The 16,035-nt window shown below is 44.4% G+C and overlaps 1 protein-coding gene across 1 annotated transcript in view; it reads right to left on the minus strand.

Annotated features, from left to right (window-relative positions):
• The window catches only part of LTN1 (listerin E3 ubiquitin protein ligase 1), a 165,148-nt gene that overhangs the window by 95,515 nt on the left and 53,598 nt on the right, over nucleotides 1-16,035 (minus strand). The window contains exons 10-12 of the mRNA XM_040338841.1: nucleotides 13,904-14,653; nucleotides 11,282-11,323; nucleotides 1,513-1,705 (exon numbers count right to left, since the gene is read on the minus strand). Coding sequence (XP_040194775.1) covers nucleotides 1,513-1,705; nucleotides 11,282-11,323; nucleotides 13,904-14,653 — 985 coding nt within the window. The remainder of the gene's footprint in view (nucleotides 1-1,512; nucleotides 1,706-11,281; nucleotides 11,324-13,903; nucleotides 14,654-16,035) is intronic.

The raw sequence follows: 16,035 nt of genomic DNA on the forward strand, positions 1-16,035 counted from the left end.
GCATGAACGTCCTGGCTAGAGCACCGGATCACAGTTCTTGGACTTCTATATTGGCAGTGGAACAGGGGTAACATTTTGTTTCTAAGCAATAACACTGGCACGGATCAAACCTTGTTCAGGTATTTTTTCTTTATTATTATTATTAATTTTACACACACTTTTTTCCTCTTTGTATCCTTCCTCTCCACTGACAGAGGGAGAAACACAGGGACGGCCTCACAGTGCCTGATCACTGTGGTAGCCAATCAGAGGCTACCACAGCGATCAGGTGGCCCGGGAATCGGGAGTTCTGGGTTCCGATCGTTAGTACAGGGCCCAGGGCTCTCAGTGAGAGCGCAGTCTGCCCTGGGAGAGCGCTGTGCAGCCCGTTACCAGCACAACGAGAGATACGCATATATGCTGCCCCGCGGCATAAAGCCCAGTCCAGTGAGGCCGCATATATGTGCTATGTCGGCATGAAGGAGTTAACCCAGCAAACGAACAACTGTTACTGTTAGGCTGCATGAACATACCGTACATAGTTAATTACAGTTTTTATATAGCATAAAACAAACACCAAATTTTTTTTTACAAAAAGCACATTACATTTTGGTGTATTTGTTAGCATATAACAGGGCAGTAATTTTTTAAAACAATGTATATGTATATGTATATATATATATATATATATATATATATATATATATATATATATATATATATATATATATATATATATATATATATATATATATAATATACACACACACATACGCCGTAAATAACCGAATATAAGCCGACGCACCTAATTTTACCACAAAGAAAATGGGAAAATATATGGACTCGAGTATAAGCCTAGGGCGTCCATCTGCATGCCTCACTGTGCCCATGACTAGACTGATGTTTAACATTGGAGTCTATGGAAGGGTTGCCCAGCTTTGGGGGAAAAAATAAAAATAAAAAAGTAGAAATGGGGCTACATGTCTGCCAAGTTCCGGGTCCAGGGGACCTACGACCGGCCAGTACCGGGTCCCCAAATCCACCGAAGAAATGACCGTTTAACATTGGAGTCTATGGAAGGGGTGCCCGGCTTTGAAAAATCAGTGCTCCCCGGCCGGAGGTCCCCTGGTCAACAAACTTTGCACACTTGTAGAGAAAGAGTGGGGCTACATGTAGATAGATAGATAGATAGATAGATAGATAGATAGATAGATAGATAGATAGATAGATAGATAGATAGATAGATAGATAGATAGATAGATAGATAGATAGATTATTTTGTTTTGTTTTTTAAGTAAAAATTATTTAGGTATGAAAGTTAGAGACTATGTCACGTTAACTGAAGTATGCCAACACTGCTAAATATGGCCTAGGCATCAAAGACCTCTGGTCATGAAAGAATTAACCTCTGAAGATAAAAATGAACCATTCTTTTACTGCTTTGGTACATATTAGAACTTGTGACTGGTTGATATGAGAAAATAGCCCAGCATTAATACTCCTGCGCACACAGGGATACTCTTCGCTACTCACCATTCTTAACATGTTCTGAGAGCACCAAGCTCAGTAGAGACCATTTGTCCGCGCAGTAGGTCTCCGATTTTCCTGACTTGTTGGTAATGCCGCTGGTACACAAGTCACTTGCCAGAGAAATAAGTCTGTCACCGAGAACGTCCCCTTTCAGCCAATCACAGATCAGGGAGTGCTTGACGGGATCAGAACAGGCCTGATACAGAGGAACCAGAAAGGTTAAGCAATTTACAAAAAGAAGCCTCTCCTAACACAGACACAACTTAAATAGAGACGCATGTTTTTTATTTTTTCTGCTAATCATACTTACCTAGGTGTATGGAGCATCAAACCTATGCTACAGCTGTCCCCCGCTGTCTCTGCACTGAGAACTGAGCCACAGAACACCGCCGATGTCTTGGTTGTCACTCTCCCCAGAGCGGAGAGAAGCTGACTGTCAATCAGCACCTCTCCTGCTCTGCTCCTCCACACTCATTGGAGCGTTGAGCTGTGGAGGGGCAGGGAGCAGCAGAGACTGCCATAAGTCAAGGCAGCTGGAGGATCCAGACTTGGGAAGTCAGGATGATGTGATGCCCCGACTGATTGCAGCGACGTCCGCAAAGAGCGGACTTCAGACCGCTCTCCGCTGAAAACGGGTCACAGGAGTGCAAAACTAATTGCACTCCTGTGACCCAGAGGAAAAGCCCAGCCTAAAAAGCTCAGGCTGGACTTCTCCTTTAAAGCAGAGATCCAGTCGTTTCTAATTATTACTGCCCATTTAGTTGTTTTGTGTGCAGATAACATTCGGCACAGATGCAGGGATTCAATGTCTGAGAAGGTGAGCCTGGCTGTTTAGGGTTAAAGTGGAATTTAACTATCTGAGCACCCCAAAAACGAAAAACATATTATAAATGTAATCGATTTTGTTATATTCAAAGTAAATTCATCCATTTGCCCCCCTCCCCCCCTAGCAGTTCTAGCTATCTAGAGCATGGGTCTTCAAACTATGGCCCTCCAGTTGTTCAGGAACTACAATTCCCATCATGCCTAGTCATGTCTGTGAATGTCAAAGTTTTACAAGGCCTCATGGGATGTGTAGTTCCGCAACAGCTGGAGGGCCGTAGTTTGAGGATCCCTGATCTAGAGTAAGGGTAGATGATTCATGTAGTATTTACTTCCTGGAATCCCCCTGCCTTTAGCTGAGGCAAGCTGGAGGGAGTGCTTATCTGAGATAGCCCCCTCCTACTTTCCTCCAGATGAAACCTGTCCAGGAATCCTGTGATCTCGGCACTCCAAGCAGATTCGTCAATCGGCTCCGGGTGCAGGCGTTGGCATCTGTAGTAAGGGAAACAGGAAGTGAAGCCTTTTGGTTTCACAACCTGTATCTTCTGTGGATATGGGAGTCATGCTGCACTTTCTGAATGGTCCCACCATCTTCTGGGACCTGTGTGTCTCCAAGAAGGCAGCAGGAGGGGCCGAAAATGTCATAGATCGCCGTGTGGCGATCTTATGTGGAAGCAGGAAAAAATTGCCAAATGTGGCAGCGAAAGGGGGGTGGGGGGTAATTTTGGTGAAAAAGCGCAGCCTCCCCTTTTGGGTGGAGCTCCACTTTAAGAAATGTAAAAAAAAAAAAAAAAGAAAGAAAAAGAAAATATATTAAAACAAGTAAAAGCCTACTAGCCTTAGTATCTACAGGCATACCCCACTTTTAAGTACACAACGGGACCAGAGCATGTATGTAAAACGAAAATGTACTTAAAGTGAAACAATACCCTTTTTCACTTCTAGGGTGTTGTGGGGGGTCAGGGACTGTAGTGGGGGTGTCAAGAGCTGTAGTTGAGGTCTCAGGGGCTGTAGTGGGGGTGTCAGGAGCACACTGGAACAGGGCGGGCTATGCTCTCGGAGCTTCAGCTCCTTCTACTGCGGCTGCAAAATGTCCGTACAGTACTTGTAAGGCACTTTACATACACTCGCAGGTATGTCCTTACTCGCGAGTGTATGTAAAGTGAGTGTACTTAAAGCGGGGTATGCCTGTATTTACTACGGCTAGTAGCATAAAGATGAAAAATATCTGAAGCCGATTAGTAGAGTTTAGTTCTGCTTTAAAGTGGAGGTCAACACAAAAATGGAACCTCCGCTTTTCGGAACCTTCCTCCCCTTTCGGTGTCACATTTGACACCTTTCAGGGGGGAGGGGGGTGCAGATACCTGTATAATACAGGTATTTGAACCCACCTCCGGGCATAGATTCGCGCGGGGTTCAAGCCCCTTAACGCAACAAACCCCCCCCCCCCCCCCCGCTGTCTTCTGGAAAACACACGGGTCCCAGAAGAAAGCGAGGACCAGTTAGGACGCGCATGCGCAGTAGGGAACCGGGAAGTGAACCTGCAACGCTTCACTTCCCGATTCCCCTCACCGAGGGTGGCGGCAGGGGCAGCCGAATCTCAGGTAAGTGTCCATTTATTAAAAGTCAGCAGCTGCAGTATTTGTAGCTGATGGCTTTTAATTTTTTTTTTTTTTTTTTTAGGCGGACCTCCGCTTTAAGCGTGGTATTTGGGTCAGGAATTGCGTTCAATTTTAGTTAATTATTATTTTTTGCTAGCTAGCTTGAAAGTGTGCTAGGGACCCCCATTGTATTGTCTTGTGTCCTGCCCTACCCATGTCCGCCTTTCTCCTTGTTTGATAGTTTTAAACTCATCAGAGCAGAAGCCACTGCTGCTTTTTTGGATTTGATGCAAACAAATGGAAGTCTTCAGCTATCTTGTAAAGTTGGAATTTGAGCTTCTGGTGTGTTGCTGTACCTTTAAGGAAGGAACGGCCTGCTTTTAGTTTGTGAATTGGTCCTCATTTGTCCCATAATTGAGGATAGTTCTGTGGAAGCTACCGCATTTTACACAGGAGGGCTTCGGTGTGTTCATGTGGTCAACAAACTTGCAACAAAAATCTCTGGACTAAAACCGTTTCGTTTTTTGCTAGCTAGCATGAAAGTATGCAGATTTTCCTCTTTGTATTGTTTTGTATATTGCTTTACACTGATCCAAGCATCTGCCATTGATATTACTTTGTATTATTTTATTACAGATTTAATGTTGAATTACTTTACAAGTATCTGTATTGCCCGGCCAAGTTGCTGCTTTAGTAATTAAAACCCAAAAATCAAAACAAATAAATCACACATTTATAAAGCACAGCTATTGGCTTAAAAAATGTGTTTAGCACTTTATTTGTTTCGGGAATCTTAAAGTGGAGTTCCATCAATTTTTTATTTTTTTCTAAAGTCAGCAGCTACAAATACTGCAGACTTTTAAAGTGGTTGTAAACCCACTATTTGGACTTTTACCTACAGGTAAGCCTACAACATGGCTTACCTGTAGGTAAGGATAATATCTCCTAAACCTGCACGGTTTAGGAGATATTACCCCCGCAATGCGGGCGGCGCATGCGCAGGGGGGACTCCACGGCTGAAGGACCGGCATCGCCGGACCCTGACGATTTTAAATCTCCCGCGCGCACGCGCGGGAGTGACGTCATCGCCGCTCCAGCCAATCACAGTGCTGGAGCGGCGATACCCGGAAGACACGCCGGAGCAAGATGACATCCTGCTCGGCGTGGACCAGGTAAGTGGTACACACCTCGTTCCGAGGTAAGTATTTCATAATAGGCTAGTATGCGATGCATACTAGCCTATTATGCCTTTTGCATTGCAGGTTTGGGGGGAAAAAAAAAAAGTTTATGCGGTTTACAACCGCTTTAAAATAGGAAAAACACAAAAGAGAGCAGCGCCATCTTTTGTTTTTTACTGTCTACAGAGCCGCTTCTAGCTTGTTATGACCCGGCAGCCATCCACAGGCAGCCTATCTGTGACCAACACACCTTGTGCTGCATTATTATACAGGCATACCCCACTTTTAAGTACACATTGGGACCAGAGCATGTATGTAAAACGAAAATGTACTTAAAGTGAAACAATACCTTTTTTGACTTATAGGGTGTAGTGGGGGGTCAGGGGGTGTAGTGGGGGTGTTAGGAGCTGTAGTTAGGTCTCAGGGGCTGTAGTGGGGGTGTCAGGGGTACACTGGAACAGGGCCGGCTATACTCTCATACACTTGTGGGTATGTCCTTACTCGCGAGTGTATGTAAAGTGAGTGTACTTAAAGCGGGGTATGTATATATATATATATATATATATATATATATATATATATATATATATATATATATATATATATATATATACATACATACACATACATACATATATATATACACACATACACACACACATACCTCTTTTAAGGCAGGGACACTTGCCTGTCCAGGGTGCCCGCGATGTCAGCACCCGGAGCCGATCTGTCCCTCGGCTCTCGGGTGCTGCCATCGCCATCTTCGGTAAGGGAATCAGGGAGCGAAGCCTTGCGGCTCCCTACTGCGTATGCGCGAGTCGCGCTGCGCGATCCCACTGGTCCCTGCCGTCTTCTGGGACATGTGTGTCTCCCAGAAGACAGCGGGGGGACAGAGGAGGCGCCGGACATGGCGTAGATATCTGCGGATACTGCAGCGATCTATGACGGGAAGGGAGAGCAAAATACCTGTATTACACAGTTATCTGCTCCTCCCTCCACCCTGTCAATGTGCATTGAAGTGGAACTTCACTCTCCCAATTAACATTCATTTTTTAATCCTTAGGAAGCTAATTAGATAGGAAAGTATCGATTATGAGCCGAGGCATCCAATTTTACCACAAAAAAACTGGCAAAACTTATGAACTCGAGTATAAGCCTAGGGTGTCCAGCTGCATGCCTCACTGTGTCCATTCCTAGACTGACATTTAACATGGGAGTCTATGGAAGGGGTGCCCGGCTTTGAAAAATCGATGCTCCCCGGCCGTAAACTTGGCACACTTGTAGAGGAAGAGTGGGGCTACACGTGTGCCAAGTTTGGGGTCCAGGGGACCTATGGCCGGCACCGGGTCCCCAAATCCAGGAGATCAGGCGCAAAAAGGTGACTCGAGTATAAGCCGAGGGGGGCATTTTTAGCAAAACATTTTTTTTTTTACATTTCTTTGGTTTATTCCTAGTTTCTTGCCTAGACAAACGATGTCATACAATCCCAAAAGCCTTTCAGGAGGGGAGAGGAGGAGAGACAAAGGGGTTTTCTCAGATAAGCACACTCTTCTGCATGCATGCATGCTTGAGCAAAGGGCAGATGGATTCCAGGAAGTATATGCTACATGAAATATTTGCACTTAAAGCTCCAGCGTTTCCTCCACAAAACAGATGCATTGTGCTTGTCAATGAATCACAACCCCACTGTCATTTGATCTGTATCTTACCTACTCTCTAGCTGTAAAATGCAGGCTTCTGTGTCTGATGTCATTCCTTCTCCTGGCAGAATTTCAAAGTTCTGTGACTTCCTGTTTCCCTCTTTTACCAGTCCTGATACTACATGTCCCATCATGCTTTGAGCCTCTGTAGTTTCAGGGAGGGTTCAGGTATTTCGTCAGATTAGGAGACCTGTCAGATTTCATAACAGAAGTGACGTTGCGTTGCGGCCATCTTGGTACACCCCACACCTACATTCTGAATTCGCCAAGCGGACATTCTTTCACACCCACCGAAATCTTGCATGTCACACTTATTTTTACCACTAAACTGAGCTTATATCGTGAAATACAGGATTTAGAAGTCCGTATCACTGTTTTGATGTTGAATTTTAAGAGCAGCGGCATGCCTGATAATCTCACAGGTTTGCTTATCTCACAGAAGACAGCTTCTTTTAAAATTCAACTTTAATGTGGTTGTAAACCCTGTTGGACTACTTCTATCTATAGGTAAGCCTAGAATAAGGCTTACCTATACATGGTGGAAATATCTCCTAAATGTGCGCCGTTTAGGAGATGATTTACTTGTAGTCCGCCACAAATCTTCACTACGCATTTACGGGGAAGAAACAAAACTAAGTGCCATTTCTTCCCCAGCCTGTGCCGCGAATTGTGGCTCTCGTGCGCATGCGCGGGAGTGACGTCAGGCGGCTCCGGCGAATCACAGAGCCGGAGTCCGCAGCCCGGAAGGAAGAAGACACAGAAGATGGACGCTTCCTGCAGCTGCATTCTTTGGCAGCCAAGTGTCAAATAATGGGCCAATATGCAATGCATACTAGCCAATTATGCCTTACATTTGCAGGCTGTTCAGGCAGCAAAAGAGTAAGGAAAACCCATCAGGGTTTACTTCCTTTTTAAAACCGTGTCACAGACTTCTAAATGCTGTATTTCACTATATAAGCTCAGTTCACTGGTAAAAATAAGTGTGAAATGCAAGATTCCGGTGGGTGTAAATAGATGTCCGCTTGGCGACTTCAGACTGCAGGCTTACTGTGGCCAAGTGTACCAAGATGGCCATGATGGGACGTCACTTCTGTTATAAGATTTGATGGGTCACCTAATCTGACGAAACACAGGCTCTGGGAGGGTGCGATCTGTGAGGTGGGAATTGGGAGGTTTGGACTCTTCCTGTAGGTGTGACTTGGTGGGATTGAATGCCAATTAGGATGTATTCAATCCCACCCACCATCAGAGCTGTAAAGCAAGCTACATCATTTGCACAGACTGAAAGTCAATAGAGGCGTGCGTTTTAGGCTAGAGATGCAGCAGGAAGTGGCTGTAAGGCCCTCAGTCTACATCCAGACTATACAGAATGTCACATGGTACTAAGCCTCAACTAAACCCAGAATATCAGGAGATCTGCAGACAACAGAGTAACATGGTACAGAGGTCTGATCTATGCTGGGACTGACCATTCCATTAATCATTATTTCTGGTGAAAAGAAAGTTGAAGCTTTAAAAGAGTAGCACCGGGGCCAATTCAGAAAAATAAAAGGTCAGCAGCTACAAATACTGTAGCTGCTGATTTTTAATATTATGACACGTACCTGTCCACTAATCACGCAGCGTCCTCACCTCAGCCAATTGTTCAATCAGCCATTAGGTGCTCCTGCCACCATCTCCACCACGGGAAACCAGCAGTGAAGCCTCACGACTTCACAGCCGGCCCCCTATTGTGCATGCCCGAAGCGCACTTCACTCTATCAATGGGCCAGCTGTGGGGGAAGAAGGAGGGGGGGCCGAACTCGCAGGGAGCTCAGCCAGAAGTGGGAGCGGGTACCTATCAAAACCAGGTACCCGCTAACCCCCACCCACCCAAAAGGTGTCAAATGTGGCAGCAGGGTGGAGGGAGGAGGCAGACAAGCAGAGCTTCCCCCTTTTGGGTGGAGCTCCGCTTTAAGATGGCCACCGCCAGAAATTCTGGGGGGTTTTCATAGTGGTTTCTCAACAAAATAAATGCACAGAGTCTGCTTTGAATATTAAAAATTAATTAAATATTTAATTAAGTATTTGATTTGTGGTGCTCAGATGCAGTAACACTTTACTGTAAGAAGAGACATAACAGTGGGAACTGCCTTCACCATTTAAGCTATAAAGAAATAAAAAGCAAGTCATGGTGCACAGTGTCCCGTTGACAGCATATCCAACCCAGGGTGTATTTGATTGAAATCAAGTCAGTTTAAATCACTAGTAAAAAGGCTTGATGTATATCAACTCAATTTAAATCATCATTTTTAAAAGATAAACTGTCATCTCTGTCCCGCAGCGTTTTCTCCTCTGACCCACTGTTGACTCACCAACAGTCCCATTCACATTAATGGGATGGCTGGTGATGCGGCAGCTACACACCAAGGTGAGGGAACGTGGCGGCAGCAGGTGAGTGGATGCCCGCTAACAGGTGCTGCAATAAAAGATCTGAAATGACAGGTGCTCTTTAAATGCAAGGACTTATTCTTGTTGGTAGTTAGAATCTTTAAATATCTGCAAACAAAATTAAGGTTTCCTATTTAGAATAATAAGCTGTCAGGTTAGTAAAACAGCGATACGAGAACCGATTCAATCATACAGTTTGTAGTGTTCATAGATTTGCAAGACTATGGGATAAAGGAATATTCCTGAACTTTGTTTTATCTCATGGTTACTGTGAAATTGTGTAAATGCATCAACGCAGTGCATGTTATCCCAGCTTGCAGAGCTTAGATTCATTGAGTTTACCAAAAATGTAAATATTGCAGAATATACAGCCTCATACTATATAACTAAGCTCCATTTTATTGGACAAATCCGTCCTTCCGGGACACGAGGGAATACACGAGGTGACGTCACCGCGTCGCTCCTCCCTATGCATTTCGTCAGAGATGACGTCGCCCAGGGGCACGAATATGTAAGTGCAATACTTTTTTATAAAAATCCATCCATCTCAATGAGTGAACGAGAAGCGTTCAGTGGACAGGTGTACGTTTATACAGGGAGAAAGACCTAGGCTGGGTTTAAGCCAAAAGCGTTTTTTGATCCCCTGTAACAGGGGATCATTTAAAGCTGGCAAAAAGAAAACCTCACTATTTGATCGCGGATTTCATCAGAAACCTTTAGGCCCCTTTCACACTGACATGTTTTTCAGACGGTTCAGCGCTAAAAATAGCGCTGCTATACCGCCTAAAAAAAATCGTGCCCTGCAGGCTTCAATGTGAAAGCCCAAAGGCTTTCACACTGAAGCGGTGCACTAGCAAGATGGCTCCAAAAGTCCTGCTAGCCGCATCTTTGGAGCGGTACAGGAGCGTGGTGTTTACTACTCCTATACCGCTCCTTTCCATTGAAATCAATGGGAAACCGCGGTAATACCACCGGCAATGTGCCTCTATAGAGGCGCATTGCGGACGCCATTAACCCTTTTTCGGCCGCTAGTGGAGGTTAAAACAGCACCACTAGCGGCTTATATTTCGCGGAAAATATGCACCTCCACTGCCCCATGTGAAAGGGGCCTTAAGGCTCCTAGTTATAAAGCACCGGTATACTTTTATATGAACCTTATATCTATAAATCTGAAAGATTGATTTGTGGAATTACAGATTTTAGCGCAATTGTATTTTTCTATTATTTATGCTACACTGTGATTTATGTCATACACAAGAGTTGCTGCCTACGTTTTATTGATTGAGACTAGTTTTTCCCTTTGGCGCAGTTTTACTACACTCTTTCCATATTACTCAAGTACAATAAACTGAGCCTTTGTTTAGAAAGTTTGGCGACCCCTGATCTATTGTGTTAATATTATAGATATCAATGTACCATGACTCAACAATGTATCCTAAATATTTGCACCCAGTTTCTGAAGGTTCTAGCCTTTACATTTGTAATGGTAACAGTGCAATCACACTTCCCTACCTCTGTTAGCTACCTAATACATTGGACTGACTGAATTCTAAAATATATTTTTTCTTCTTAAAAAAGGGAAGTATGGTCAAAATATTTTTGGCCATTCTTCTCCTCTGGGTCACAGAAGTGCACTTAATTTTGCTCTCCTGTGACCCAGAATCAGCTGTCAGCAGACTAAAGCTTACTCAACTCAACTGATGTCACAGACTCTTAAATATTGTCGGGATCCAGCTTGATTGACAGCTAGCTCTGGGTCTCAGCACACAGCTAAGAGCCAAAGTCAGCTGCGCCCACCAACTCACCATCCGGGTTCTCAAGTGAGCACTCGAGGGGCAGAGCAGAGAGTGGTGACCGACAGTCATCGCGCTCTGCTTTGAGAAGACCGGGAACTGAGTGATCAGTGGTCATGTGACTGCTCAGTTTTTGGAGTCAGTGTGGGACAGATGCAGCATTACACTGATGCTGCAACATTTAGGCAAGTAAGTATAACATCTGTTTTTTTTTTTTCTAAACCCCAAACTTTTTCTTTAAAGCTTACCTTCTGAATGATGGACAGAAAAACATGCCACTGAACATCGATCTAAAAAGAAGGAAAAAGACAAAAATTACCAACATATCTTATGTTTTCTTTACTACTTTGTTAAAATGTGGAACTGTTTTAGTTGGCAGACTGCTTTGTCACCTACTGAATAGTATGTGTATAGATTATGGATTTCATGCCAGGGTCAAAGTAGATCTAAAGCACACACACCAATGCAGCTCTGTATTCATAAATAGGCAGCGAGGGGAAAAAGTATTTGATTCCCTGCAGATTCAGTTTGCCCTCTGACAAAGAAATTATCAGTCTATAATTTTAATGGCAAGTTTATTTTAACAGTAAGAGACAGAACAACAACAAAAATATCCAGAAAAACACATTTGTGGTCTGGAATTTTTAGCAGGGCTTCCTTGAAATTCTACCTTAAAATTAAAAGTTCCACTCAAAATCCGTCACCCCCTCCGGTTCCACATTTGCCACCTTTCTGGAGGGAGGAGGGGACAGATACCCGTTTTTGACAGATACCGTTCCCCACTTCCGGGAGACGAGGCCAAGGCCCGTCTCCCGGAAGTTCGGCCCCCTCCTACTTCCTCCAACGCCGGACCAATTAGAAGGCGCAGCGCACTACGCGCATGCATAGTAGGGAACCGGCTATGAAGCTGAAAGGCTTCACTACCAGGTTCCCTTACCAGGAATGGCAGCGACTGCACCCGACAGCCGATCCAAAGATTGGCTGGGGTGCCGATATTGCAAGCTCCCTGGGCAGGTAAGTGTCCATAGATTAAAAGTCAGAAGCTGCAGTATTTGCCACACATTTACCACATCGTAACCCATTTTAGAACATATCTGTAGGATGAGGTCTTTAAGTGATTGTAAAGTCTTGCTAAAAAGATATTAATAACAACATGTTACACTTCCCTCCTTTGTGTTTAGAATATAAAAAAAAAAAAAAATGTTTTATATACATCATTTTAACAAAAATGTTTGTTGTACTCATTAGTCATTATATTGTCTTTTGTAGAGATTACCCATCGCATCAACCCCCTAAAGAGGACAACAGAAGTTGAAACGCGTTGGCTTCTCATTCATGCGTCAGTGACCTTCTGGTCTCTTTTTAAATCACTAGATGGGTATCCATAGTGCTTTAATGCGATAGCGATTTGTATGGGGTTTCCACATTAGAACCCCGTTGTCTAGTTTTAACATTTGTACAATAACCTTTTGTATTTTATTGGCCTTTTTTTGTTTGTTTCTATTGGGCCTATTAAAGCGGGGTTCCACCCGTGATTTTTTTCTTTTTAAAAGTCAGCAGCTACAAAACACTGTAGCTGCTGACTTTTAATAAGGACACTTACCTGTCCTAGGCGCCCGCGATGTCTGCCCCCCGATGCCGATCCCTCGATTGTTGCAGCTCCCGGCGCCGCCATCCTCACTATGGGAAACAGGCCGTGGAGCCTTGCGGCTTCACTGCCCGTTTCCTACTGCGCATGCGCGAGTCTCGTGGCGCTGTATGAATGGGCGGCTGCTCTCTGGGATACACACAGTTCCCAAAAAGCAGCGTGCACCATTCCCCAGAAGACAACGCAAGCATGAAGACCAGCTGCAGACTAGGAAGAGGCAGATTAGGAAGATCCGCATAGCAACCGCAATTTTTCTGTGAGAGATGATACTGCACTAAAAACTGCTGATCCCTTGGCTTTGCTTCCGTCCCACTAAACCAAAAAAGTGCTGGCTATGTATGTACAGGTGCATTGGATAGAACAGTGGTCTCCAAACTGCGGCCCTTTTCTCGCTTTTATCAGGCCCTTGGGGCAACATTTCAACCACTAATACCAACATTAACCCCCCCCCCCCCCACTGAGACCATTGAGGGGGCACAATTCCTCCCAATGACACCAACAATTGGGCAAAAGGACACCACTGATGGGGTACAATTCCTCCCACTTACACCAATGATGGGGCACAACTCCTCCCACCAACGAAGGAGCACAATTCTTCCTCCCACTGACACCAAAGACAGGGGACTGTTTATTCCCATTGATGTTGGGCCCTTTTCTACTCCCAATGGCCACAGTCCGGCCCCCTGTTTAGAAAGTTTGGAGACCCCTGGGATAGAAGAAGATCCTGGACTGCCGCACTCCTTAAAACAATGTCTTTATTGTACAAATGAAATCCAAAAAACAACCAAAACGATGCAGTCAAAATGAAGTGAGCAACAGGAAAAAGGTGGCCGACATGTTTCACATCTATGAGTAAGCATCACATGATGTGAAACATGTCAGCCATTTTTGACTGCATCGCTTTGGTTGTTTTATGGATTTCATTTGTACAATAAAGGCATTGTTTTAAGGAGTGCGGCAGTCCAGGATCTTTTTCTATCCAACCGCAATTTCTGGTAAGTAAAACATTTTTTATTGTGGACCTCCACTTTAATATATGTCCATTTCCTATTAAAAAAAGAAAAAAAAAAAAAAAAAAAACGACTATTCCATACAAATTTCTTGCTATGATCTGCTTGGGGATGTGGCACGGTTTCTTAGCACTGATTGCTTGTCTGACATTGTTGGTCTTACAATGAATATCTATATGCACATTTAAAAGACAGGCCGCCGATTTATTTACCTTTGTCAAGTCATCCAAAATGTGCGCTCTCTCCAAAGGTTCAGAGCAGCAAAGCAGCACGCTATACAAAATATCCACCAAGAAATCGGCTTCTTGTCTTTTGCATTTCTGCAGCCAGACTGAAAGTTTTTGATGGAGAAAGAGTACAGCAGGGTTAGGTGGTGATCTTAGGTCATTGTCATCGACCTGTTCTAGAAGCACCTGGAAGACCCTGACAGAGGAAAACGCACTAAGAAGGGCTGCAAGGAACCTTAGGTGTCGGCTGGATCCCTGTTCACCTATATAAACCATGCTCAGCTCTGCCAACTTGCAAACCAAATCTTGGAGGTGAGATTGCCTCATAGCAGTCAAGGGTTGGGATCCATCCGTGTTCAAAGATGCCCCTGAAGTTTCTCGGGGCTCGGGCTTAAGAATGCCACTTTCTTCTTCATCTGTGAATCGGATTCTGGCTTTCTTCTTTTTGCTAGTCTTCAAGGAAGCGCTTGGGTTCTTCAAAACTTGGAGAAGTCCAGAAACCCCTGCGAGTTCCTTTTCATCAGCTTCAATAACATCAACATGGGTCACACACACCCTTTCCAGACTTTCCCAAAAGGAAGACAACACACTGGTGTAGATTTGGATAAGGTCCTCTCCAAACTCTGGATTCTCTACTTTTCCCTCCCATGAACGGATGGTTTCCTCTACTAGACCAAATAGTGGACCGTTGTGAAGCTTCAGATCTTTGAAGGAGGAATCGATAATAGGAATGAGCTATGAAAAAAAAACAAAAAAACAGAAAGATTGAGATGAGGTTTGGACCAGGGGCAATAAATGTGAAAACATACTTTTTAACCACTTCAATACCATGCACTTTCACCCCTTCCTGCCCAGGACAGTTTTCAGCGCCGTCACACTTTGAATGACAATTGTGCGTTAATGCAACACTGTACCCAAACTAAATTATCATTTTCTTCCCACAAATAGAGATTTCTTTTGGTGGTATTTGATAACCTCTGGGGTTTTTAATTTTTACTAATCAAAACTAAAAAAAAAGACCAACATTTTTGCTAGGAAAAAAAAATAAAAAAATTCTTAGTTTGTCATAAAATGTTGTTTTGCCCTTCACTGACGGGCACTGATGAGATGGCACTGATAAGAATTGTTGGACACCGATAGGTGGCACTGATGAGCACCAATAGGCAGCACTGATGAGCACCGACAGATGGCACTGATGAGGAGGTAATGATTGGTTACTGACAGGTGTTACTGTTGGGCACTGATTGGCACTGTAATGAACACTGGCAAGGGGTTATGATGGGGCACTGATTGGCAGCTTATTTTTTCAATTGATGGGGGCTGTGCTGATAATCAATGTGCTGATTATCAGCACAGCCCCCCCCCCCCCTCTGACAGGGAGAGCCGCCGATCGGCTCTCCCTCTCAGCACGCACCGAGGAATGCCATTTACCGGCACTTCCTGGTTCACGCTGTGATTGGTCACAGCTGATCACGTGGTAAGAAGCCTCTGTCAGAGGCTTCTTACCACGATCGGAGATGCGGTGTGCCAGACTGACACGCCACGTGCCCCCAGGGGCGCGCGCTGGCATGTTATCCTGTTGGACGTCATATGACGTCCAGTTAGGATAACAGAACCACTTCCCGGCCGTCATTCTGCATACGGTGGGTGGGAAGTGGTTACATAGATTGAAATGCACAGTAATGAAATGTATGCATATACAAGTTTGGCTTTGAAGTGTCACTAGAACAGCGTTTCTCAACTCCAGTCCTCAAGGTGCCAAGTCATGTTTTCCCTCAGATGAAACGGCTGTGGTAATTTCTAAAGGCAGTGAAACTGATCACCTGTGAAAAATAATGTAAAGCCTGAAAACGTGACCTTTTGGGGTGCCTTGAGGACTGAAGTTGAGAAACACTGCACTAGACTCGCATCATAAAAAACGTTCAATAAATGGTGTATTACATGCTGTTTATATTCAGTCACTATGAGATTCGTTTTACATTCTCTGCAAAAAAACTGGTTGATCCCGCAGTTCTCTACATTCTATCCGTGTCCCCAATTTAGTTAGGGATTTTGCAGAGCAGTGTTGGCAACTCTGCACATGCTCTGTTTTTAGAGATGCAATGAAATTTCGGCCG

Source organism: Rana temporaria, chromosome 2 (genome assembly GCF_905171775.1).
Source record: "Rana temporaria chromosome 2, aRanTem1.1, whole genome shotgun sequence".
NCBI classification, from domain to species: domain Eukaryota; kingdom Metazoa; phylum Chordata; class Amphibia; order Anura; family Ranidae; genus Rana; species Rana temporaria.